This window comes from Oncorhynchus clarkii, chromosome 9 (genome assembly GCF_045791955.1).
Source record: "Oncorhynchus clarkii lewisi isolate Uvic-CL-2024 chromosome 9, UVic_Ocla_1.0, whole genome shotgun sequence".
In the NCBI taxonomy this organism is placed as follows: Eukaryota; Metazoa; Chordata; class Actinopteri; order Salmoniformes; family Salmonidae; genus Oncorhynchus; species Oncorhynchus clarkii.
In genome coordinates this window covers 43989128-44016603 of record NC_092155.1, presented here as the reverse complement: position 1 = coordinate 44016603, position 27476 = coordinate 43989128, and the positions used below count along the sequence as shown (strand labels likewise).

Here is a 27476-nt window from a genome sequence, read left to right as displayed (position 1 = left end):
GCCATTGGAACACAGGAGTGATGCTTGCTGATAATGGGCATCTGTATTCCTATGTAGATATTCCATAAAAAAATCAGCCTTTCCAGCTACAATAGTCATTTACAACATTAACAATGTCTACACTGTATTTATGATCAATTTGATGTTAATGTAATGGACAAAAAAATGTGCTTTTCTTTAAAAAACAAGGACATTTCTAAGTGACCCCATACTTTTGAACGTAGTGTATATGTCTCATAGATGTAATCATTCTAGCTGAGTCCAGAAGAAATCGTCAATATTGATTTATTTCTCCCTCTATCAGGTCGAAATGAAAAGGGTCAGCTGGGTCACGGGGACACCAAACGCCTGGAGGCCCCAAAACTGATTGAGGCCCTCGCAGACGAAGTGGTGGTGGCTGCAGCCTGTGGTCGCAACCACACCCTGGCATTGACAGAGGGTGGCACCGCCTACTCGTTTGGAGAGAACAAACTGAGCCAGCTGGGCCAGGGCAACCAAACAGATGCAGTCCTCAGTCCAGCCCTGGTAAGCAACATAAACCTTGAAAAAGAAAGGAGAGCCGCACACTCTAGGAGCTCAGATGCAATAATTGAATGACCTAATAACCAACGTTTCGACAGACAAGCTGTCTTCATCAGGGTATAATGACAAACACTGCGGTCACTAGTTTATATAGTGTCAAAGGACACACACAAGTGTCTGTAATCATGGCCGGGTGTGGCTTGATATCATTGGTTCATTTACAGATATAAGTAGAACATATAAACATAAAGAACATAAATGGAGAGCATACGATCATAGATTCAATTTGGCTACATAGGCCTACAAACATGTACAATGAATAGCAAAATCACAATGGCTTCAGATCAAAGTCTACGTTGAGACTGAAGGGAGAAAGTGTCTTTTAAATGAAAGATCCAGGCAGCCTCTCGTTTTAACAATAAATTGTCGACGTCACCCCCTCTCGTAGGGAGGGTGACATGTTCGATGCCGATATAAAGTAGGGCCGAAATCGAGTGGTTCGCTTCCGAAAAGTGGGCCGCAACTGGGTACGTCGAATTTTTGCACCTACTGGTGCTACGATGCTTCGTAGTTTTAATTCACACATCGTTTTACCCACATACTTTTTACCACAAGGACAAATGAAAAGATAAATAACTGTCTTAGTGGAGCACGTAAGCACACCTTTGATTTGTTTCCCTGTTTGGGGTTGTTTGAAGGATCTACATTTGTAAGTGCCATTGCATTGAGTGCAGCCACTACACTTGTAGTTTCCATCTGGTAGAGGCACAAATAGATGTTGTGTAGGGATATATTGTGGCAGTAAATCAGAGTTTACCAATTGATCTCTGAGATTTCTTCCCCGCGAGAATACGACCAAGGGAGGGTCGGAAAACACATGACTGATACTGTCATCGGATCTTAGAATGTGCCAATGTTTGTGAACGATTCCCTTAATTTGCTCAGAGCACTTTGAATAGCGGGTAGTAAGAACACAAGAATGCTTATTTTTGGGAGACTGTCCTTGAAAGAGATCATGTCTTTATTTAGGATTTTCTCAATGGCAGTATTAATCTGACCATTTTTGTACCCCCTCTCCTTGAATTTTCTTTGCGTCTCAGCAATATTTCGGTCAATCCGATTGTTTTTTGCAAATTCTTTTGATTTGACAGAATTGGCTAAAAGGAAACTGTTTTTCAATGGAAGCTGGTGACAACTACCTATAAAGATCAGTGTATAGAACATTATCCTCACACAAAATCAGAAGATCAAGGAAACTGATTTGATGTGTGTCAGATTGCATAGTAAATCTCAGGTGCTCAGAACGAGAGTTAAGAAAAGCATGGAACGCCTGGAGCTGTTTTGCATCACCCCTCCATAGAACAAAAATATCATCAATGTACCGTTTCCAAATAATTATGTTAGGCAAGAAAACATTTTTGAGATTGAGAATTGACTGTTTCTCCATGTAACCCACATACAAATTAGCATAGTTAGGAGCCATAGGGGATCCCATAGCAGTACCCTTCATCTGAATAAAGTAATCGTTTAGAAACATGAAATAGTTGTGTGTGAGTACTATTTCAGCCAATTTTATAATGCATGCACTGGAAGCAACATCAACCTCATTATTCATCAGACTAATTATTGTGGCTGATTTATTATAGGATTAAAATATGGCCACATGCTGAGCCTGTGCTTATGAAAGCTTCTCCTTTCCCCTCTCAGATCCAGTACAATGGACAGCCCTTGGTCAAGGTGGCGTGTGGGGCAGAGTTCAGCATGGTGGTGGACTGCAAAGGAAACCTCTTCTCGTTCGGTTGCCCAGAGTATGGCCAGCTAGGTATGTATGCAACTAACGAGCAGGACTGGACAGATTTAAACTTCTAAAAAAGGTTTCTCCAATGACACATTTGAAGAGTCACAATGACCCCTTCAAAAATCATTCTAGATCTAACACTGGCGTTGCACTTGTAACAGGGTTATATTGGTGATTCCCCTTGCCACTTTATTGTTAAGCCAATGGGTTTTTGGTTTTAGTTTTGTCTTGCCTTCACCTACTCAACATGGCATCTTATTGGCTGGTTTGCGTAGCTTGCTTACGATGGAGGATGTTTCAGTTAGAATCGTCCCAGTGAACAAGCACCAAACCAGCGGAAAGTTGTTGGTTACAAAGCACTGTATGTCGAAAGTGTTTTTTATACTCCCAAGTGATGATTTAAATGTACAATTTACAGTGGGGAGAACAAGTATTTGATACACTGCCATTTTTTTGCAGGTTTTCCTACTTACAAAGCATGTAGAGGTCTGTAATGTTTATCATAGGTATACTTCAACTGTGAGAGAAAATCCAGAAAATCACATTGCATGATTTTTAAGTAATTAATTTGCATTTTATTACATGACATAAGTATTTGATCACCTACCAACCAGTAAGAATTCCGGCTCTCACAGAACTGTTAGTTTTTCTTTAAGAAGCCCTCCTGTTCTCCACTCATTACCTGTGTTAACTGCACCTGTTTGAACTCGTTACCTGTATATAAGACATCTGTCCTCACACTCAATCAAACAGACTCCAACCTCTCCATAATGGCCAAGACCAGAGAGCTGTGTAAGGACATCAGGGATAAAATTGTAGACCTGCACAAGGCTGGGATGGGCTACAGGAAAATAGGCAAGCAGCTTGGTGAGAAGGCAACAACTGTTGCCGCAATTATTAGAAAATGGAAGAAGTTCAAGATGACGTTCAATCACCTTCGGTCTGGGGCTCCATGCAAGATCTCACCTGTGGGGCATCAATGATCATGAGGAAGTTGAGGGATCAGCCCAGAACTACACGGCAGGACCTGGTCAATGACCTGAAGAGAGCTGGGACCACAGTCTCAAAGAAAACCATTCGTAACACACTACACCGTCATGGATTAAAATCCTGCAGCGCACGCAAGGTCCCCCTGCTCAAGCCAGCGCATGTCCAGGCCCGTCTGAAGTTTGCCAATGACCATCTGGATGATCCAGAGGAGGAATGGGAGAAGGTCATGTAGTCTGATGAGACAAAAATAGAGCTTTTTTTGTCTCATCACTCGCTGTGTTTGGAGGAAGAAGACGGATGTGTACAACCCCAAGAACACCATCCCAACCGTGAAGCATGGAGGTGGAAATATCATTCTTCGGGGATGCTTTTCTGCAAAGGGGACAGGACGACTGCACCGTATTGAGGGGAGGATGGATGGGGCCATGTATCGCGAGATCTTGGCCAACAACCTATCAAATCAAATCAAATTTTATTTGTCACATACACATGGTTAGCAGATGTTAATGCGAGTGTAGCGAAATGCTTGTGCTTCTAGTTCCGACAGTGCAGTAATAACCAACAAGTAATCTAACTAACAATTCCAAAACTACTGTCTTGTACACAGTGTAAGGGGATAAAGAATATGTACATAAGGATATATGAATGAGTGATGGTACAGAGCAGCATAGGCAAGATACAGTAGATGGTATCGAGTACAGTATATACATATGAGATGAGTATGTAAACAAAGTGGCATAGTTAAAGTGGCTAGTGATACATGTATTACATAAGAATACAGTCGATGGTATAGAGTACAGTATATACGTATGCATATGAGATGAATAATGTAGGGTAAGTAACATTATATAAGGTAGCATTGTTTAAAGTGGCTAGTGATATATTTACATCATTTCCCATCAATTCCCATTATTAAAGTGGCTGGAGTTGAGTTCCCTCAGTAAGAGCATTGAAGATGGGTCGTGGCTGGGTCTTCCAGCATGACAACGACCTGAAACACACAGCCAGGGCAACTAAGGAGTGGCTCCGTAAGAAGTATCTCAAGGTCCTGGAGTGGCCTAGCCAGTCTCCAGACCTGAACCCAATAGAAAATCTTTGGAGGGAGCTGAATGTCCGTATTGCCCAGCGACAGCCCCGAAACCTGAAGGATCTGGAGAAGGTCTGTATGGAGGAGTGGGCCAAAATCCCTGCTGCAGTGTGTGCAAACCTGGTCAAGAACTACAGGAAACATATGAGCTCTGTAATTGCAAACAAAGGTTTCTGTACCAAATATTAAGTTCTGCTTTTCTGATGTATCAAATACTTATGTCATGCAATAAATTGCTAATTAATTACTTAAAAATCATACAATGTGATTTTTGGGATTTTTGTTTTAGATTCCGTCTCTCACCGTTGAAGTGTACCTATGTTAAAATTACAGACCTCTACATGCTTTGTAAGTAGGAAACACTGCCGATTTTGCAGGTTATCAAATACTTGTTCTCCCCACTGTATATCAATTTGTTTGTAAATGTTATATCACACATAAGATGCAGCGTTTTTTGGTGCATATTTGTTATGCATTTTGTTGTAGAGAATTCCAGCTAATACTAGCTAGCAACTTACTGTGTCTGGGGGGGGGTTCGTATATTTTGTACAGTGCGGCACGTGCAGAGTTGGATGGTGAGCTGTGCATTGCATGACGTGCAATTTTGTGCTGTTTTTATCAGGTACATTGTTCAAAATATTATATTGTAATTGTTATATTATTTTGTTAACTACATTGCCCAGTGAACAAGCACCAAAGCAGCGTGCGGTACGTGCAGAGTTGGATGGTGAGCTGTGCATTGCATGACGTGCAATTTTGTGCTGTGTCTATCAAAATAAAGCTCCATGACTGGTGCTACAAATTGGAGCTCGTGTCGATGATTGATTGTACACAACGCAAGAAGAGTACTGTTACAGTGGTGCCGTGACCATCCGTCGCTGGATTTCCATCTCAGAACTTCGCCATGGTTGTCGTTGAAGAATCAGATAAGACGTCGCTGGTGCAGTTTATGGCGATATCGCATTTCGCCACAAGAGGGCGTTACTGCAACGTTTTATTATCGAATTTGGTGATTTCTCTGGCTGAGACTCTCTTCACAGATAAACGATATAACTTTTGTGTTACTTGTTTATTTGCAATTCTAACGTATATCTGAAATAAGTCGGGTGAGTTTTACCAGTGTACTAGATATAGGTTAGATTTTGAAGTGAGGTTGAAAATATATATAATTTTTTGCTATTTACATTTTAATTAGTGTGTTGATTTCCCATTGTTAAGATGGAAGGTGTTGGTAGGGGGTTCCTGTCATTTAATCTGTCACCATCTGTTGGTAGGGGTTCAGCCAAAATTCCATTTGCTTCTACACCTATGCCTAAACTGGAGGTTTTTGGGAGAATTGATGATAGTTTACCCATGGAAACGCCCAAGGATGTGTGTGATAGAGTTTTGCCAAATAGAGGGAGTGGGGAGGTCTCCATGGATTTCATAGCAGACATAGTACAGCAGATTGGTCATTCCATTGGGGAGAACATTGCCTCCTGTTTGGAGTCAAAGGCAATCGTTGGACATGTTGGGGACAATGTTATGGGGAGTGTATGCAGCTCTAGGGTTATGGATGTGTCAGGCCTGAACCTGGTATTGAAGTCTGATATCAGGGAACCGGTGTACTTTTGGGGGGATGGCTCTGAAAAGTGCACAGTAGATGAGTGGGAGGATATGGTCATGGTTTACATGCGTAAGAGGGGCGTGTCTGTGATGGACCAAGCAGTTGAGGTTATGGGTAAGCTTATGGGAAGGGCCCGCAATGTTGTTAAAGTGGGCATACGCAGCAATCCCTCCGTTGATTTATCTAAAGGCCCGAGTCCCATCTTTGACATACTGAAACAACATTTTAGTGACACTGCTTTTTCAAGCATGCCCCTCGCAGACTTTTATGCCACATTACCTCTGACTGATGAACAACCATTTGAATATTGGCTCAGACTGAACAGGGCTATGGAGGTTGCTGAAGATTGTCTAAAGAGACAGAAAAAAAGTGTTGAAGACCCATCTCGTGAGCTCACAGTCATGTTCATCAGACATTGCCCTAACGCTGAACTGTCGCTTATCTTTAAGTGCAAGCCATTTCAGCAGTGGACCGCTGCAGATGTTCATGAGAGGTTGAATGAATACAGGAGGTACTCTCACTTATCTAAGGTGACCCCAGCCATCGCAACAATGAAGCAGGAAGTTGGTGCTGTCTTGCCAATCACCATGCCTGCTGTGAGGCCCCACATGGAAGTACCTAATGCGTTGCCTTACCCAGCCCAGACTATTCAGGGCTCAGCTGAGCCGATGGAACGTATCCTTGCAATGCTGGAGCGTGTGCTGGAGCAGAGGCCACAACAGTCTGACCGTAAGTTCCAAAAAGGGAATAGGAGCAAATTGAAGTCTAATGGGTCATGTAACGTGTGCAGGGATGCTGGACATGATACTTACTTTCACTGCAGGGCCAATCACCTCTGCTTTCTTTGTCATGTAGCTGGCCACGCACGCTCTCAGTGCCCCAAGGCCGCAGCTCTGAGCACAGCTGGTGGAGTCCCTACAGTAACTACTGCTCAGCTCCTGGAAAACTAGTAGGCCTGCATGTAGAAGGGGAGAGTGTTGGGCCTTTTGTAGAGTCCCCATCGGTGAGAGCTGTTGATTTGGAGTCTGTATATAAAAGTGTTTGTGACGAAATGGAGACTGAGAAGAGTATCATAATGCAGAACACACAGAGACTTTCCCCATATGATGATTTATTCTATGCCAAGGTGTTAATAGGAGGGGAAGTAGAAGTGAGAGCTATGCTTGACAGTGGATCCATGGCTTGTACCTTGAGCTCTAGGGTCTTACCTGAACTGTTGCATGCAGGAGGAGTGTTGAAAAGTCCATCATTGAGTCCTACAGAGGTAGTCTTGGTTGGTTGTGGTGGGTTGAAGACGAGGCCTTTGGGAGTATGTGAGCTGGAGATGGAGGTGTAAGGATGTAGAGTTGCCGTGCCTACACTGGTGGTTGAAGGCCAGAGTGATGACCTCATCTTGGGCAGCAATCTTCTAAAGCACTTGATTCGCCACCTGAAGACGGATGGAGATCTCTGGAAGAGTGTTTATACTCCTGTGTGTGACGGGGTGAGGAGAGCAAGCTAATCGATATGATGGCTAATGTGGAGAGATGGAGAGACAGTGAAGTACCTGACAAAGTTGGAACTGTGAGACTAAAAGGGGCTGTGACTCTAGAGCCTATGCAGGAGCACTTAGTCTGGGGCAGACTACAAAACACTCAGACTCTATCAGCGGGCAGTGCTGTTCTCATTGAGCCCAGCAGTTCAAGGTCAACACCAAGGTCAATACTGGTAGGGAGGACAGTAGCTCTATTGCGGGGGAATGGGTGGCTCCCTGTTAGAGTGATAAACCCTTTTCAGAAGACAGTGACTTTGAGACGAAACGCCACTCTAGCCGATGTCTTTCCTTGCATGGCTCTAGAGGACTTTGACTGTTCGTGTGTGAATGATGATTCATCAGCAGCTTTACAGCAGCAAGTGCAGAGAATGGCTGATATTCTCCCTGACTGCCAAGATGACTTGACACTGACTGATGACGGTTCCAGCCAACTTCACGATACTGACGGACCTGACAGTTCAAGCGATCCTGAGGTCTTACGTGACTTAGGTTTGACTGATATTGATGTCGACTCCTGTCAAGTGTCTCCTGCTGGTAAGAAGAAACTCATCCAGCTCATAGCTGAGAACCAGCGCATTTCTTTCCAGGCACAAGTTGGATTGTGGAAAAGCTTCCGGATGTCTTCACCGCATTCAACTGAGTGATGAGAAACCCTTTCGGATGCCCTACTGACGCCTTTCACCAAATCATTATGAGAAGCTCAAACAAGCATTGAATGAGATGGAAGAACGTGAAATCATAAGGAAGTCTAGTAGTGAGTTCGCCTCTCCCCTTGTCCTTGTATGGAAGAAGTCTGGAGACCTGAGACTCTGTACTGATTTTCGTTTGCTCAATGCTCGTGCCATCAAAGACGCCCACCCACTCCCTCACCAGAATGACGTGCTGGCTGCTTTAGGTGGAAATGCCTTTTTCTCGACAATGGACCTTACCTCTGGCTACTACAATGTGGAAGTGCATGAAGATGACCGGAGATTCACAGCTTTTACATCGCCATTTGAATTGTACGAATACAATCGTATGCCACAGGGGTTAGGTAATAGTCCTGCAACCTTTATGAGGATGATGCTAAACATCTTTGGGGATCAGAACTTTCTTAGTCTGCTGTGTTACCTTGACAATGTCACTGAAGATCTGGCTATACAGCGCCATGGAAATGATTTTTGAGCGTCTCAAGACGGCATGGTAGCCTAGTGGTTAGAGCGTTGGACTAGTAACCGGAAGGTTGCAAGTTCAAACCCCCGAGCTGACAAGGTACAGATCTGTCGTTCTGCCCCTGAACAGGCAGTTAACCCACTGTTCCTAGGCCGTCATTGAAAATAAGAATTTGTTCTTAACTGACTTGCCTGGTTAAATAAAGGTAAAATAAATAAAAATAAACAACCTGAAGTTGGCGCCAAAAAAGTGTAACTTTCTGCAGAGGTCTGTGAAGTTTCTGGGTTATATCATTAGTGCGAATGGTGTAGCTACAGACCCTGAGAAGGTGAAGGCCATTACAGGAGTAACAGAAGCTGATCTGATGGAAGATGGCACTGACATTCCATCTCAGAAGAAATTGAGGTCATTCCTTGGGATCTTTGGATTGACTACTGGACACAAGGCTCCACGCTGGAAAAAGAAGCGACGCTCACCTGTCAGGAAGTGGACGGCTGCCGACTGGACAACAGAATGCAGACAGGCCTTATTCCAGCTAAAGCAAGCCTTACTGAACCAGGTTTTGTTGGCCCACCCCAACTTCGACAAACCCTTTCTACTCTCAGTAGATGCGTCCAGCAATGGCTTAGGTGCTGTGCTGTCCCAGGTGCAGGAACAGGGAGCTACAGCGAGACCTATAGCCTTTGCGAGCAAGTCCCTCAGTAATGCGCAGTTATGCGCAGTTGAGGTATCCTGTGCACAGGCTCGAGTTCTTTGCCATGAAATGGGCTATATGTGACAAGTTCCACCACTGGCTACGGGGACAGCAGTTCACGGTATGGACGGATAATAATCCCTTGACATACATTCTGACCAAAGCTTGATGCTTGTGAACAGAGATGGGTCGCCAAGCTGGCACCGTACGAGCTTGACATCAAGTACATCCATAAATGTTGTTGCAGATGCTTTGAGCAGAGAGCCCTTCGTACGACCCAGTGCACTCCATCGCCTGACAAGGGTCCCCTACGAGACCTTACTAGCTGAAGCTAACGCTGTACGCACAGAGTGCAAGATGTGTTTGACAAAGCCTCTGACTCCAACGAAGTGGTCATTAGCTGTCTGGCTACTGTTGACCCCCCATCTGGTGCTTTATCAAGACATGAAGTTGCAGCTGTTCTTCATTCACACAGGTGCTGGGTGGGTGAAGTGGGCTCACATGCACGGTTATTGCCACAGCTTACACAGGCTGTTATGCCATCAGAGCAGATCGATGTCGATGTTCTGCCACACGACCTACTGATGAGTAAGCAACGTGATGACAATGTGATCAGCAGAGTCAACTTCTTTGTGGAGAGGGGGAGAAGACCATCCCGGAGGGAGCGTGCCCATGAGTGTTGAGGTTTTGTGTCTTCTCAGAAGTTGGGACAAGTTGACCATGAAGATGGGTGTACTGTATCGTGTTTCGAAGAATGTGGTTACAATGAGGAAAACGTATCTGTATGTGGTTCCAGCCTCCATGAACACAATGGTGTTGAAGGGTGTCCATGATGAAGGTGGCCAACAGAGAACAGTCTACCTGACAAGACAGAGGTTCTTCTGGCATGGCCTGGAGAGGGTGGTAAAAGCTTATGTGAAGTGCTGCAGGAGATGCGTCGTGAGCAAGACTCCTGATCCGGAAGCAAGAGCTCCTCTTGAGAGCATAATAACAACTGAGCCTCTTGAACTAGTGTGCAGACTTCTGGTCTTCAGAAGATTCTTCAAACAAGTCCTTGGATGTGCTCGTTGTTACTGACCACTTTACCAAATTGGCTCATGCCTTCTTGTGTCCGATCCAGTCTGCTAAGTCAGTAGCTCATCAGTTGTGGAACAACTATTTCTGTGTCTACTGGATGCCTCACCGTATACACTCAGATCAAGAAGCCTTTGAGAGCGCTTTAATAGCCGAACTGTTGAGTGTTGCAGGTGTTCAGAAGTCTCACACCACGTCGTACCATCCAATGGGGAACGGTTACTGCGAAAGGATGAATAGGACGTTGGGAAACATGATCCGGGCCCTGCCGACGAGAGCAAAGCACAGATGGCCTCAGGCGCTGAAGTCCCTCACGTTTGCGTACAATTGTACAATACACGAGACCACAGGCTTTGCCCCTTTCCTGCCAATGTTTGGGAGGACGCCAAGACTGCCTGTTGACATCTGTCTCTGTCATAGAGAACCCAGAAGTTGTCTTCTATGACCAGTTTGTTCAGTCTTTGAGGAGAGATCTGAAAGAAGCCATGAATACAGCATAGGCATCTGCAGCGAAGCAGTTGAAGAGGCATGATGACCTTTATGACAGCAGAGTCAGAGGAGCACCAGTGGAGATTGGGGATCAAGTATTGCTGGCTAACAAGGGGGAGCGAGGAAAGCGGAAGCTCGCTGATCGTTGGGAGGATACTGTCTACCTTGTCACTGAATTGAATGCTGACAGTCACACTTTTAAGATTCAGAACAGCTCCACTGGACAGGAGAAGACGGTACACCGCAACCTGATAATGCCAGTCAACTTTCTTCCTCTTCCCCATGCTGCCGTTGATGAGGGAACTAATTAACAGAGTCTGAGGACATGAATGACAGCCTTGTGGTCTCAGCTGCCAGGGACACTGCAGTGGATGATGATGCTGAGTACAGAACAAGAGTGTGGGTGTCGGAGGTGCCTTCTGAAGGAACAGGTGACACAAGCCTGGAGGGTGATGTGCGATCCTTGGATGCTCAGTATATTCCACCTTTGGATTCTGTGGATGATATACTGCAGCTGGAAGGTCTGCCTCGATCAGAGAGTCTTCAAGAATCTGACCGAGACCGTAACAGTGTAGTGAGTGAGCTAATTGACCAGTCTGCTTACGATATCCGTACTGACCTACCAAACGCAGACCATTCCTTACCTGATCAGTTACGTATTGACTGTGTTGACGAACCCACTATTGCAACAGTACACAACACTGTTACCCCTTATGCAGTTGAAGGTAGTCGGGGTCGTATTAGGTCAAGGGCAGGAAGGCTATTTAAACCTGTGTCAAGACTGATTGAGATGATGAATCAGCAGAAAGTTAGCTCTTGAAGGTTAAATAAGTGAATAGAGGGACAATGGTGTTGACATATTTTATTTGTTTTGCTTTTACATCATTGTGACCGTGATTAGAGGTTGCAGGATGGTAATGTGACGGATATGATAAAGTCTCTTATGGTTGTTTATTTTATTACTTGGATGTTTTAAAGTCACTGAGTGTACTTAACATGTAACAGGCATGTTTACCTATGAGGGCTAAGGGGATTGATCAACCACTTTTCACTCTAATTCTCATGGAGTATAGTCTGACTAGAATATTTAGTGACTGTTTTAAAGCAGGGTCTGCATCCTCGATATACATAGCTTTACCAACGCAAGAAGAGTACTGTTACACACTTATTTTTGTTTTGGGTCACAGGACACAACTCTGACGGCAAGTTCATTGCCCGCGCCCAGCGCATCGAGTTTGACTGTGAGACCATTGCACGCCGCGTGGCCATCTTCATCGAGAAGAGTAAGGACGGCCAGGTGACGCCTGTACCTAACGTGGTGGTCCGAGACGTCGCCTGCGGAGGCAATCACACGGTGAGGAGGGAAGACCAGGACGCGTATTCAGTCTTGGAGAACGATCAGTTTGGCCTTCTTAGATCATAATGAATAAAAGGACATGTACATGGGGAACTTGATCCTAGATCAACACTCCTACTCCTGAGGCGCTTTTATGAATACGGACTCTGATACCTACTGCCACAAATACACCTTGAGCCAGAAATGTGCATTTTAGAGCCTCCCGGGTGGCGCAGTGGTTAAGGGCGCTGTACTGCAGCGCCAGCTGTGCCACCAGAGACTCTGGTTCGCGCCCAGGCTCTGACGCACAATTGGCATAGCGTCGTCCGGGTTAGGGAGGGTTTGGCCGGTAGGGATATCCTTGTCTCATCGCGCACCAGCGACTCCTGTGGCGGAACGGGCGCAGTGCGCGCTAACCAAGGTTGCCAGTGTTTCCTCCGACACATTGGTGCGGCTGGCTTCCGGGTTGGATGCGCGCTGTGTTAAGAAGCAGTGCGGCTTGGTTGGGTTGTGTATCGGAGGACGCATGACTTTCAACCTTCGTCTCTCCCGAGCTGCTACTAAACAATTAGATACCACGAAATTGGGAAGAAAAAAACACACAAAAAAAGGAAATCAAAGAATGATATAGAACTTTTGCATCTCACAATAGTGTTGGTATATATTAGTGATGTCTCCATCCCCCAACCTTTGCATAATCACTGAATGAAGAATGTACACTTGAGTCATTCAACAGACGCTTTTATCCAGAGCAAGCTACAGTGTTCCCTTCATGTTTAATGAATGAACCTGCAGATGGAGACCTCTTCACTCTGGTCCTTAAATCTGGACACTAATAGGGAGCTGAGCGGGTCTGATAACATTTGGCACCAGCCTGTGTTTAAAGGGATAGTCCACTCTAAGTATGAGTTTTCACTTATATTGGCCGTAGTTGATTCGCCAAGTCAGGTTTTTTTTCTTCTCACTTTTTGGTTTTGTTAGCGTGAGGAATGTAAACTGTGTTTGTGTGTGTCCCCAGCTGATATTGGACTCCCAGAAGCGGGTGTTTTCCTGGGGCTTTGGTGGTTATGGACGGCTGGGTCACACGGAGCAGAAGGACGAGATGGTGCCCAGACTGGTGAAGCTCTTCGACTTCCCCGGGCGCGGGGCTTCCCAAATCTACACTGGCTATCAGTGCTCCTTCGCTGTAAATGAGATGGGTATGGGACACAATGCTTATTAACCCCTTGAATGTCGCACTGATGAGTAAATATTTTTAGAATTATTTTTTTTTTTTTATTTATTACCCCTATTATCAATTTATACCACTTTAAACCAAGAATACTACCGTTACTTCCCCACGTCTGTTGCTCTACCTGATATACACTCTGTACAAAACATGTCTCTTTCCATGACAGACTGACCAGGTGAAAACTGCTATCTCTTATTGATGTCACCTATTAAATCCACTTTAACCAGTGTAGATGATGGGGAGATCTGGTTAAAGAAGGATTTTTAAGCCTTGAGACAATTGAGACAAGGACTGTGTGTATGTGCAAGACAAAATATTTAAGTGCCTTTGAACAGGTTATGGTAATAGGTGCCAGGCACAACGGTTTGAGTGTGTCAAGAACTGCAATGCTGATGGGATTTTCACGCTCAGCAGTTTCCCATGTGTATCAAGAATGGTCCACCACCCAAAGGACATCCAGCCAACTTGACACAACTGTGGGAAACTATGCAGTCAATATTGGCCAGCAGCCCTGTGGAACGCTTTCGACACCTTGTAGAGTCCATGCCCAGACGAACTGAGGCTGTTCTGAGGGCAAACGGTGGTGCAAGTCAATATTAGGAAGGTGTTCTTAAGGTTTCGTTGTGTATGTTGTAGTGATTTCAGGGCGTATCCCAACTGTGATTTGAACCTAGCACCTGTCAGTCTAAACAGTGTAGCCATTACGCCAAGAGTTGGACAAATTTTGCTAGTGTTTTTTGATAAGGAAGCTACAATATTAACATTTTGTGTGCAGGAGGGCTGTTTTTCTGGGGGGTCACCAATACCTCGCGGGAGTCTACCATGTACCCCAAGGCTGTGCAGGACCTGTGTGGCTGGAAGGTCCGCAGTCTGGCGTGCGGGAAAAGCAGCATAGTTATCGCTGCAGACGACAGCACCATCAGCTGGGGACCCTCCCCCACCTTTGGAGAACTGGTAAGTTTTTAATAATAATTCATTGGTGTATGTATAAAGTACATTTCTAACACCCAAAGTGCTATACAATTACAGTGCCTTGCGAAAGTATTCGGCCCCCTTGAACTTTTTTAACAAATCAAAAACTTAAAAATTGGGCGTGCAAAATTATTCAGCCCCCTTAAGTTAATACTTTGTAGCGCCACCTTTTGCTGCGATTACAGCTGTAAGTCGCTTGGGGTATGTCTCTATCAGTTTTGCACATCGAGAGACTGAATTTTTTTCCCATTCCTCCTTGCAAAACAGCTCAAGCTCAGTGAGGTTGGATGGAGAGCATTTGTGAACAGCAGTTTTCAGTTCTTTCCACAGATTCTCGATTGGATTCAGGTCTGGACTTTGACTTGGCCATTCTAACACCTGGATATGTTTATTTTTGAACCATTCCATTGTAGATTTTGCTTTATGTTTTGGATCATTGTCTTGTTGGAAGACAAATCTCCGTCCCAGTCTCAGGTCTTTTGCAGACTCCATCAGGTTTTCTTCCAGAATGGTCCTGTATTTGGCCCCATCCATCTTCCCATCAATTTTAACCATCTTCCCTGTCCCTGCTGAAGAAAAGCAGGCCCAAACCATGATGCTGCCACCACCATGTTTGACAGTGGGGATGGTGTGTTCAGCGTGATGAGCTGTGTTGCTTTTACGCCAAACATAACGTTTTGCATTGTTGCCAAAAAGTTCAATTTTGGTTTCATCTGACCAGAGCACCTTCTTCCACATGTTTGGTGTGTCTCCCAGGTGGCTTGTGGCAAACTTTAAACAACACTTTTTATGGATATCTTTAAGAAATGGCTTTCTTCTTGCCACTCTTCCATAAAGGCCAGATTTGTGCAATATACGACTGATTGTTGTCCTATGGACAGAGTCTCCCACCTCAGCTGTAGATCTCTGCAGTTCATCCAGAGTGATCATGGGCCTCTTGGCTGTATCTCTGATCAGTCTTCTCCTTGTATGAGCTGAAAGTTTAGAGGGACGGCCAGGTCTTGGTAGATTTGCAGTGGTCTGATACTCCTTCCATTTCAATATTATCGCTTGCACAGTGCTCCTTGGGATGTTTAAAGCTTGGGAAATCTTTTTGTATCCAAATCCGGCTTTAAACTTCTTCACAACAGTATCTCGGACCTGCCTGGTGTGTTCCTTGTTCTTCATGAGGCTCTCTGCGCTTTTGACGGACCTCTGAGACTATCACAGTGCAGGTGCATTTATACGGAGACTTGATTACACACAGGTGGATTGTATTTATCATCATTAGTCATTTAGGTCAACATTGGATCATTCAGAGATCCTCACTGAACTTCTGGCGAGAGTTTGCTGCACTGAAAGTAAAGGGGCTGAATAATTTTGCACGCCCAATTTTTCAGTTTTTGATTTGTTAAAAAAGTTTGAAATATCCAATAAATGTCGTTCCACTTCATGATTGTGTCCCACTTGTTGTTGATTCTTCACAAAAAAAGACAGTTTTATATCTTTATGTTTGAAGCCTGAAATTTGGCAAAAGGTCGCAAAGTTCAAGGGGGCCGAATACTTTCGCAAGGCACTGTATACACTGAACAAAAATATAAACGGAACAAGTGTTGGTCCCATGTTTCATGAGCTGAAATAAAAAAATCCCAGACATTTTTCATATGCACAAAAATATGCACAAAAATCTTATTTCTCTCAAATTTTGTGCATAAATTTGTTTAAATCCCTGTTAGTGAGCATTTTGTTGTTTGACAAGATAATCCATCCACCTGACAGATGTGGCATATCAAGAAGCTGATTAATTATACAACTGCACCTTGTGCTGGGGACAGTAAAAGGCCACTTCAAAATGTGCAGTTCATAGTCACACAACGCCATGCCACAGATTCCTCAAGTTTTGAGGTAGTGTGCAATTGGCATGCTGACTGCAGGAATGTCTACCAGAGCTGTTGCCAGATACTTGAATGTTAATTTCTCTACCGTAAGCTGCCTCCGTCGTTTTCGAGAATTTGGCAGTATGTCCAATCGGCCACGCAACCACAGACCACGTGTAACCACGCCAGCCCAGGACCTCCACATCCGGCTTCTTCACCCGTGGGATGATCTGAGGTGGGCAGGGCTGAGGAGTATTTCTGTCTGTAATATAGACTTTTGTAAGGAAAAACTCAATCTGGTTGGCTTGGCCTGGCTGCCAAGTGGTTAGGCCTATGCCCTCCAAGGCCCACCCATGGCTTCACCCCTGCCCAGTCATGTGAAATCCATAGATTAGGGCCTAATGAATTTATTTCAATTGACTGATTTCCTTATATGAACTGTAACTCTCAAATCTTTGAAAATGTTGCGTTTTATATTTGTGCTCAGTATAGAAATGTACTTGTGTGCTCAAGAGACTGCTGAATTGGCACACCTGTTCCGGCTTCACCACTTATGACATGGGTTTTGTGTTTTGTTACAGGGATACGGAGACAACAAGGCCAAGTCCTCCACTACTGCTCAGGAGGTGAAGACCCTGGATGGAGTTTACACTGAACAGGTGTGGAGCAGCAACAGAGAATGAAAACAGTGATGAATTTGAATTCCCACTTATGTATTCTCTAGATGGGAACTGCATTTAGGTGCATGTTCACTCTGAAACTTTTTGTTGTTTGTGGTTGCAGGTGGTGATGGGATACGCACACTGCCTGGTCATCGCCAGACAGGATACTCCACAGGAACAAGAGATGCTCAAGAAGCTGCCAGAGTACAACCCAGGCCCCCTCTGATGGGGCACCATCCAGCCACCTTACCATTTGTCAACAGATTCTCTCCAGAATGCATCTCCCCTTTAGGTCACCTTTGTAAGGCTTGATGGATGGCTGGGGAGGGTGGGCTCTTGTATGTATGCGAACACAAACAAGTCAGTTCTTTTTGTGTTTGTTCCCAAAGACCAATTACATTTTCTTTGTTCATGAAGTCCATGGCAGTATTACTTTTTGTCAGGTCGATCTGTATGCATTGTCAGAACACAATCGGGATCTGAGACATTGTGCCATCAAGTTGATGCTCTCCGGCCATTGACTTCTGTTACATTCTTTGGTTAATCTCTTCACTTGTATGATTAAATGTTGGTGCCAAGGATGCGCAACTGTCTCTCAGGCCAGTATCTGCTTGTCATTCCAGACTTTTTTTCACCTCAGTGACTCCTTTTAGCCTGGGAATCCAGGTGTGGGCACTGCAATCTTGGCAATGAGAATCAGCATGAATGTGGTTTTGCGACTCTCTTTTAGTCCAAATGGTTAACAGGGTGTGGTTATCCTAGTTTTAAATCAAGACTGGTTGTTTTTCTTAATTTGTTTTGGTCAAAGGCCCGCATGTTTTTTACATTTCAAACGTGGAAATGGTAAAGGTTAATTAAATTGGTTGATTTTGTTCAGTCTGTTCTGACATTGCCTCTCTCCAGCACCAAGAGGGGTTAAAAGCTTTTGTTGGCCAGTACATCTTGTCATCACTGCTGTAAACAGCCTGGTTTTGACCACTGTATGTAGCAGTTAGTATGCATCCATCTGCTGACCAATCATCCACCGTAATTTGGGTGAGCTAGGAGTAGATGACTGGGATCGTACAGATGGGCAAGTTTCTTGTACATACTGATGACGTGCACTCTATGGGTTGATTTCGGGCCACACTTCTAGCACCAATCTGATTTAACCAATTCTGACAAGCAAATTTCCCCATTTACCAATGAGCATATCACACCTTACACAGGTTCTGAGCTGCCAAATACTTGAGATTCATTTACAGATGGTTATGCTGGATTAACATTGTGGAAGCTTGACTGTTTTATCTGCATTTTGGGAGTTATGGCTAGCTGAATCTAGTGCCTTCAGAAAGTATTCATACCTCTTCACACAGTTGTTTCAGCCTGAATGTAAAATGTACTACATTGTTTTTTTTACACTTGTATACAAACACCCCATAATGTCAGAATTGTTTAAATGTCTTGATTCATAAGTATTCCACCCCTTTTGTTATGGCAATCCTAAATAAGTTCAGGAGTAAAAATGTGCTTAAGTCACAAGTTATGTATAACATGATTCTTTAATGACTGCCTCATCTCTGTACCCCACACATACAATTATCTAAGGTCACTCAGTTGAGCAATGAATTTCAACCAAAGACCAGGGAGGTTTTCCAATGCCTCGTAAAGGACACCTATTTGTAGATGGATAAAAATTACAATCTGACATTGAATATCCCTTTGAGCATGGATAAGTTAATGACACTTTGAATTCTGTATCAATACACAAGTCACTACAAGGATACAGGCGTCCTTCCTAACTCAGTTGCCGGAGGGGAAGGAAACCATAGATTTCCCCATGAGGCCAATGGTGATTTTAGAGCTGTTTAATGGCTGTGATGGGAGATAATGGAGGATGGATCAACATTGTTACTTTACAATACTAACCTAGTTGACAGGGTGAAAAGGAAGCCTGTACAGAATATTCCATCAAGGCACTAAATACTGTCCTGAATACAAACGGTTATGTTTGTGGCAAATCCAAAACTGCACTTTAGAGTACCACTCTCCATATTTTCAAGCATAGTGGTGGCTGCATCATGTTATGGGTATGCTTGTAGTCATTAAGCACTGGAGTTTTTCAGGATAAAAATATGAAACATAGGAGCTACGCACAAGAAAAATCCTAGAGGAAACCTGGTTGTCTGCTTTCTAGAAGTTGAATTCACCTTTCAGCAGGACAAAAGCGATGTTCGAGTGGCCGAGTTATTGACTTAAATCTGCTTAAATCTATGACAAGTCCTAAAAATGGTCTAGCAATGCTCTGCTAATTTGAGAGCTGGATGAGTTTAAAGAATGGGCAAATGTCACAACCCAGGTGTGGAAAGCTTAGCCAGAAAGACTTCTACAAAGTTTTGACTCAGGGGTGTGAATACTTATGTAAATGAGCTATTTCTGTATTCCTTTTTCAATATATTTGCAAAAATGTCTAAAAACATGTTTTCACTTAGTCCTTATGGTGTAATGTGTGTATATGGGTGAGAAAGTATATTTAATAAATTTTGAATTCAGGATGTAACAAAATGTGGAATAAGTCCAGGGGTCTGAATACTTTCTCTAGGCACTGTACTGCATTGTCACAAGAAGGTTGAGTGATCGTCACCCACAGTGTGTATTCAGGAGTGCACACCACAGCAAAACGTTTTGCAATGAAAATGTGTTTCTTGTTGGACAAATTCAGGTAGGTCCCTCCCTGTTTTATACCTTTTGTGTCCTAGTAAATATACCCGCTCCATGTCTTGTCACCGTAGAGAAAAAATAAAAAACAGGAGTACTCTAAGAATTTATTGAATGTACAAAATCCAGCAGACAATGTTTAATCCTCATCCTCTTCCTCCTCCTCATCCTGGTTGATCTGGAAGTAGCGTAGCTCGTAGCTCTCCTTTGTGTTGGCCACAACACGCAGCCAGTCGCGAAGGTTGTTCTTCTTCAAGTACTTCTTGGTCAGATATTTCAGATATCTGCAGACAGAAGACAGATGGCATTCAGATGTGAGAGGTTGGGCTTTTCCCCCAATGCAATACACATACTAACTTAGTAAAGAAAACAAATATACACACACAGTACCAGACAAAAGTATGGACACCTACTCATTCCAGGGTTTTTTATTTTTTAAATATGTTCTACATTGTAGAATTATAGTGAAGACAAACACATATGGAATAATGTAGAAACCAAAAAAAACTGTTAAACAAAGCTAAATATATTTTATATTTGAGATTCCTCAAAGTAGCCACTCTTTGCCTTTGACAGCTTTGCACACTGTTGGCATTCTCTCAACCAGCTTCATGAGGTCATGTTAAAAGTTAATTTGTGGAATTTCTTTCCTTCTTAATGCATTTGAGCCAATCAGTTGTTGTGACAAGGTAGGGGGTATACAGAAGATAGCCCTATTTGGTAAAAGACCAAGTCCATATTATGGCAAGAACAGCTCAAATAAGCAAAGAGAAATGACAGTCCTTCATTACTTTAAGACATGAAGGTCAGTCAATCTGGAAAATTTAAAGAACTTTAAAAGTATCTTCAAGTGCAGTCGCAAAAACCATCAAGCGCTATGATGAAACTGGCTTTCATGAGGACCGCCACAGGAAAGGAAGACCCAGTTACCTCTGCTGCAGAGGATAAGTTCATTAGAGTTACCAGCCTCAGACTGCAGCTCAAATAAATGCTTTAGAGTTCAAGTAACAGACACATCAACATCAACTGTTCCGAGGAGACTCCATGAATTGCTGCAAAGAAACCACTACTAAAGGACACCAATAAGAAGAAGAGACTTGCTTGGGCCAAGAAACAAAAAGCAATGGACATTAGACCGGTGGAAATCTGTCCTTTGGTCTGATGAGTCCAAATTTGAGATTTTTGGTTCCAAAAGCCGTGTCTTTGTGAGACGCAGAGTAGGTGAACGGATGATCTCTGCATGTGTGGTTCCCACTGTGAAGCATGGAGGTGGTATGATTGTGTGGGGGTACTTTGCTGGGGACACTATGTGATTTATTTAGAATTCAATGCACACTTAACCAGCATGGCTACCACAGCATTCTGCAGCGATATGCCATCCCATCTGGTTTGCACTTAGTGGGACTATCATTTGTTTTTCAACAGGACAATGACCCAACACACCTCCAGGCTGCCAAGAATGTACAAAGCTGTCATCAAGGCAAAGGGTGGTTACTTTTAAGAATCTAAAATATATTTTGATTTGTTTACTAAACCTTTGACTGGTACTGTATGTATGTGTATATGTATAAAAAGGTTATGAAATACACCATCTTGGAAGTGAAATTCTCAATTTGGAAGGATTTTGGAGTCATTGTGGACAAGGACAACAACCCGGTAGATGGATGCAAAAAGTGCAAGAAGGTATTTGTTTACGATAAACTATATACGCCTATTAACAAATTAGTATAACGTTAAATCAGTCTTTCATTCATTTAGACCAGTGGTCACCAACCGGCCGATCGCGATAGGTGCCCTTGACTCAAGTCAGGCGCTCCGGGTAAACAAAGTGTTCCCATGAGACAAACTCCACCTACCCGGTGGACCAGCAAATCTGTGACTAAGTCGAGTGCACCTACTGCGCTGCCCAATCGGATAGCTCAAATCACAGTGGCTACAGAGCTTCCATGACCCTGGCCACAGCCAAGTCGAATAGGCTACTAGCCTATGTAAGATTTAATAACTTTTAAAACCATGACCACAGACGGACTGTCAACGAATACAGCAAAGAGCTGCTGTTTTGATGAGTGAGTTAATGTTTAAGTTTATATTCAGCACTGTCACTGTTTTTATTCAACACTATTACAAAACATGCTTCTCCGTACTTCCGCTTAGGCTGCAGCTGCAATGAATGAGTAGCCAAGTATTGATAGCCCTGCGTTTTATTATTATTAGCAGCTCGTCGTGCCGATGTTAATATTAAGGAATATTTAACTTTCTCTGGTCATAGGAACAACATGAATTTGTGCATGAGGCAGATGTGGTGCAACTCGAGTGGAAGAGTGTCCCCTCTCTGGTCAGTCTTACCAAAGGAAAGGAAGGAGAGAGCAGGGACCGTGAGGGGCGCATGGGAAAAATGGTTTTGAATGGTCATCCAACTCGGAATTCCAAGTCGGAAACGATGGCATCTTTCTAGAGCTGACTTTTCCACCTTTCCAAGATCACTGACGTCGTGATTTGACCTCATTGACCATCAGATGCAGGTACCATCAGTCCAGGAAAATAAAAAAGCTAATTATTTAAATTCATGCTCCACAGTGCCTCACAAGTGCTAAACCAATGGATCTATTTTGTTATCAAAGCTCGAGTTTTGAAATATAATATGGTCTGATTAACAATATTGGCAGGCCAATCATATAGCCAATATGCTGTGATAATGTATTAAGCCTACTGCCCAAACCTCATTCCTACAAAACTGTTTGTTTGAGGTAAAGATATATATATATATTATTTTAATGTGAGCAGTAGATCTCAGCTTGCTTTTTGATAGCGAAAGTGATCTTGACTTTGGTTGGTGACCACTGATTTAGACCATACGCAGGCCATATCAAGTTTAAACCGGTATGGCTGGTAAATGTTTGAGTATAGCCTACTAAAATGCATTTTTGCAGCCTAGATTCTGGGATTTGTTGGTTTCAATTAAACTATTGGATTATCTAAACAGTATTGAATGTAAAGCTTTGTCAGCTATAGTCTTTCATTCGGTAAGAAGACTAATTAGAAGGCCCTTTTTCCCCCAGAGTGATTTCAGTTGTCAATGTGCCGCATTTCATTGTGAAAATATAATTGTCGTTCATGGCATTGTTTCTTTTCATCCAAATGTTGAGTAGACACGCAGACCAATTCATGCAGGGAATGGAATAATAGCCTAGGCTACTACTCTGGAGTCATACAAATTATACAGTAAATTGATGTTATTCGACAAGTCACGGATCGGCCCTAGAATTAGAACAGTTCTAATCAGGTGGGTTGGATTGCGGTGAAAAACCTGTCCTGGTATTGGGTGGAGCTCGGAATTTATGTGACGGCGGGTTGGGCGGGTGCGGCTCCAAACAACACCCGTGCAGGACTCTAAACGTGCAGGGGAGTCTATGATTTGATAGAGCAGTCTGACTGGGCGGTGGTAGGCAGCAGCAGGCTCGTAAGCATTCATTCAAACAGCACTTTACTGCATTTGTCAGCAGCTCTTCGCAATGCTTCAAGCATTGCGCTGTTTATGACTTCAAGCCTATCAACTCCCAAGATTAGGCTGGCAATACTAAAGTACCTATTAGAAAATCCAATAGTCAAATAGTCAAAACTTCTTACCTGGGAATATTGAAGACTCATGTTAAAAAGGAAACACCAGCTTTCATATGTTCTCATGTTCTGAGCAAGGAACTGAAACGTTTTTGCTTTTTTACATGGCACATATTGCACTTTTACTTTCTTCTCCAACACTTTTGTTTTTGTATTATTTAAACCAGATGGAACATGTTTCATTATTTGAGACTAAATTGATTTTATTGATGTATTAAGTTAAAATAAAAGTGCTCATTGTTCAGTCAGTATTGTTGTAATTGTCATTATTACAAATATATTTTTTAAAAATTACAAAAAAAAAAAAAAAAAAAAAAAAAAAAAAATCGGCTGATTAATCAGTATCGGCTTTTTTGGTCCTCCAATAATCGGTATCGGCGTTGAAAAATCATAATCGGTCATCCTCTAGTTGAGTTGCCAGTGCAGTCACCATACCTTTTGGAGAAGGGGACCTCAGAGGACACAGTGATCTTGCTCTTGCTCCTCTCAATAGACACCACACCACCACCCAGGTTGCCAGCTTTCCCGTTCACCTTGATGCGCTCCTGAAGGAACTGCTCCTATAACCATTAAGACATGCTGTGTAAGCGTATACTTCTAATTTCCCCAAAACCAAAGATTGACAGCTGCCCAACATGACTAGTGAAGTGCAGGGTTTCCCAAAGTTGGTCCTGCCCCCCCCTGGGTTTTTTGCCCTAGCACGACACAGCTGACAGCTGGCTGGAGTACATCAGTGACATCACACCTTCCTTTAGATCATGGAGTGACCGACTAGTCTCTTGCACTGTCAGCAAACAGGGTTAGCTTTGAGTTGTGTAGGTTGCTAGTTAGTTCGAACCCCGCTTGGGATGTAACAGAATGCACTCTTACATTAGCATAGTAATATTCTGTTCAACATATCTCATGTCGATCTCATGGACTGTAAAATCCTTAGATCTGTATATGAATTTGAGAGTGATTACATTTCGCAAGCTCCATCTGTCCCTCAGCTTTATACTAAATCAAGTGGTAGGGGTGCCACTGCCTGTGACAGGCTGAAACACAATTCAAGATGGTGGCTAAAGTAAAGGGGATTCAAAGAAGGGTGTTTGTGAAACTTTTTTAAAAGTTGACATTTTCACTGCAACCTGGCACAGGTAAAAATCTACTTACAAAGTTGGCAGCATCCATGATGCCATCTTCAACAGGGTGGGTGCAGTCAAGAGTGAACTTCAGGACCTGCTTCTTCTTCTTGCCACCCTTGGAGCCTTTGTTGCTCTGTTTCTTCTGCAAATCAGATTAACAAATAAAATGAGACCGTCCACCAACGCTTCTCCGATTAGCTAAATGTCTAGGTCATTAGCTAGCTGTCGCTCTAAAAGGCCACCCTGCTAGTTCTAGTAATCAAGTTAGGTAGCTGTCTAGAATCTAACTAGCTAGGCTTCTAGTTCAAACATACGCGCAACAACCGCTCAGACATCAACTCAATTAGCGATCTATTGTCAGTTAATGCCCAATTCAGAGAAAAGCTTTAGTCAGTTAGCTAACCAGACCTATACTTTTATCACTTAACTATTAAGTACTGCTGACTATGAAGCGAACTGGAAAACGATAAGCTAGTTTTCTGTAGCTAGCTACAACGTGGTGGATCTCTAGGCTAGCTAAATTAGCAGGCCTCGTGAATAACAAAACCCAATGCAGTATTAACCATGACATAAGCCCCCCCTCCAAATATGTCCCTATTCATACGAATATGACACAAATCAAGTACAGTCGTTTGAAGTGTGCAACATGTATATATTTGGACACTTGTTCACACGCGATTGTACCCACCACAGGAGCCATGGCGAAGAATTTAGCAGAAAGGAAGAACTAGGTTTGCGCGTGCGTTACATTTCGGGCCTGTTAAATCAATCGCTGATTGAGTCGATACAATCACTGAATCAGAGTTCGATTACTATTGTTTTCAACAAACATTATTTTATTTAAATTCCATACATTTTGAAATATGAATTAGTACCATAGAAACAATGCATAATTCTACAAATTGTAACACAACATACAAACACTGGATAAAAGAGCATCTTCTAAATGACTAAAACGTACAGCCTTTTACATTCAAAGATTTTTGAAAAGTAGCTATACAATTAGCTACACACTGCGGTGATACAGTATGTGAATGCCTCCATACAGCTGTTACATCTTAGCTAACCTTCTCAATTGCAGGTGGTACTCCAAAAAACAGAATATTCAGAGACGAGTTCTCATCATTTTAGTTGCCAGACATATTGCATTTCCCAACGTATTTGATTTGATATTTGCAGGAACTAGTCATTTCTATGCGATGCGGCCAAATTGTATTAGTCACTGTGCGACCAGAACAAAGATCGACACACGTACAAGAGGCATTTCTCATTGGAAACAAAAAGTGGATTCAATATTTGTAGAAAAATTCATTTTTTTGGAGTTCCACCTGCAACTGAGACGTGCTTCTTCCGAATTAAGAACAATGAAAGTATTGCTGCAGCGGCTTTCCACTAGCTACGCTAAGGTGTAGGCCTAACGGCTGTATGAAATACCGCGTTGAGGGGCTAGTCGGAACTAGGAAACTTGCTAATTGGTTGTAGTTATACACCTGCTGCGTTCAATCAGTTAGCAATTCGGACATTTCCGAGTTTCTTAGTTCCAACTAGCACGTGAACTTGGCAGAAGCCTTCCCATTACACGGTTACAGTGTGTAGCTACTATCTGGTGCCCGAGTGCCAGTCAATGACGTAGCATGCAACCATTGGTTGATTTATTCAACGTCTGAGCAGAGGATTTGACACTCGTCGATGGGAGGGATCGAGTAAACTGACCCGCGGGGCACTGGTCTATGGCCCGTGACTGGAACTGACAAAAGCTGAAAGGGAGGAGCACCTTCTCAAATCGAACATTAATTTGCGCCACTTGGTCATGTTATCAACATGGTACATCGTCCAGAAACATGCATAATCTCTTTTCCATAAAATATATGTTTGAATTGTCAAACTGGTTTTCATTGGGAAGGCAGATAAACCTTTTTTTATCAATAGCAATCACTTTTGAAAGTATAAACACAGAATCTTACTCATTACTCCTCTTAAGTCACTTTTGTTTTGGGGGCACCTTGCTCATCAATGCAATCAACTTTCACCAGGTGCAAAATACCTGGGTGCCGGGGCGAATCCCCTCAGTTTAATATGTATCATAATGCAAATTATGATTGGTCCATCATAATGACTGTCAAAACCCAGCTCTCTGATTGGTCCTTCATAAGGTTGCTCTCTGATCAGTCCCTTAATTATGATAGCGGCATGTCATAACCCTGCTCTGATTGGTGCTTCATAATGACATTGTAATAAGCCTACACTCTGATTGGTTCCTTCATTATGACATCTCATAACCCTGTTCTCTGATTGATCCCTTCATTACGACATCATCATGACCGTGGTCTCTGATTGGTCCCTTCATTACATCATCGTCATAACCCTGCTAGCTGATTGGTCCCTTCATAATGACATTGTCAACCCTGCTCTCTGATTCGTGCTTCGTGACATCGTCATAACCCTGCTCACTGATTAGTCCTTCATAACGCTGCTCTCTGATTGGTACTTTCATAATGACATCATCATAACCCAGCTCTCTGATTGGTCCCTTCATTACAACAGCGTCATGACCCTGCTGTCTGATTGGTCTCTTCATAATAATATCTTAAAACCTGCTCTCTGATTGTTTCTTTAATAATGACGTCGTCATAACCCTGCTCTCTGATTGGTCCCTTCATAATTGTCAAAACCTTGCTTTCCCATTGTTCATTACAATCAACCCATACTGGGCTATAGTTCCTTGCCAAAAGTTATGTAATGAACTCTGGCATAGTGAGCAGGGAGGCTGACATCAAGGTGACATAACCTTTGACAAATTAAAATATACAGTTGAAGTCGGAAGTTTACATACACCTTAGCCAAATACATTTAAACTCAGTTTTTCACAGTTTCTGACATTTAATCCCAGTAAAAATTATCTGTTTTATTTTAAGAGTGTGAAATGTCAGAATAATAGTAGAGAGAATGATTTGTTTCAGCTTTTATTTATTTCATCACATTCCCAGTGTGTCATAAGTTTACATACACTTAATTAGTATTTGGTAGCATTGCC

At 43.0% G+C, this 27476-nt stretch overlaps 2 protein-coding genes across 2 annotated transcripts in view; one reads left to right on the top strand and one right to left on the bottom strand.

The window, feature by feature from the left end:
- LOC139416370 (protein RCC2 homolog) overlaps positions 1–17646 on the top strand; it is a 29389-nt gene extending 11743 nt beyond the window's left edge. The window contains exons 5-11 of the mRNA XM_071164912.1: positions 305–525; positions 2230–2344; positions 12134–12300; positions 13301–13481; positions 14289–14467; positions 16923–17000; positions 17125–17646. Of these exons, the coding sequence (XP_071021013.1) occupies positions 305–525; positions 2230–2344; positions 12134–12300; positions 13301–13481; positions 14289–14467; positions 16923–17000; positions 17125–17229 (1046 nt within the window). The 3' untranslated portion in view covers positions 17230–17646. The remainder of the gene's footprint in view (positions 1–304; positions 526–2229; positions 2345–12133; positions 12301–13300; positions 13482–14288; positions 14468–16922; positions 17001–17124) is intronic.
- An 879-nt stretch (positions 17647–18525) lies between these two features.
- LOC139416371 (large ribosomal subunit protein eL22-like) lies at positions 18526–25208 on the bottom strand. Its single transcript, XM_071164914.1, has 4 exons — positions 25131–25208; positions 24471–24584; positions 23754–23878; positions 18526–19984 (listed from the first exon to the last, which is right to left on the bottom strand). The coding sequence occupies exons 1-4, from the start codon at positions 25140–25142 to the stop codon at positions 19840–19842; spliced, it is 396 nt and encodes a 131-aa protein (XP_071021015.1). The 5' UTR covers positions 25143–25208; the 3' UTR covers positions 18526–19839.
- Positions 25209–27476: the final 2268 nt, after the last annotated feature.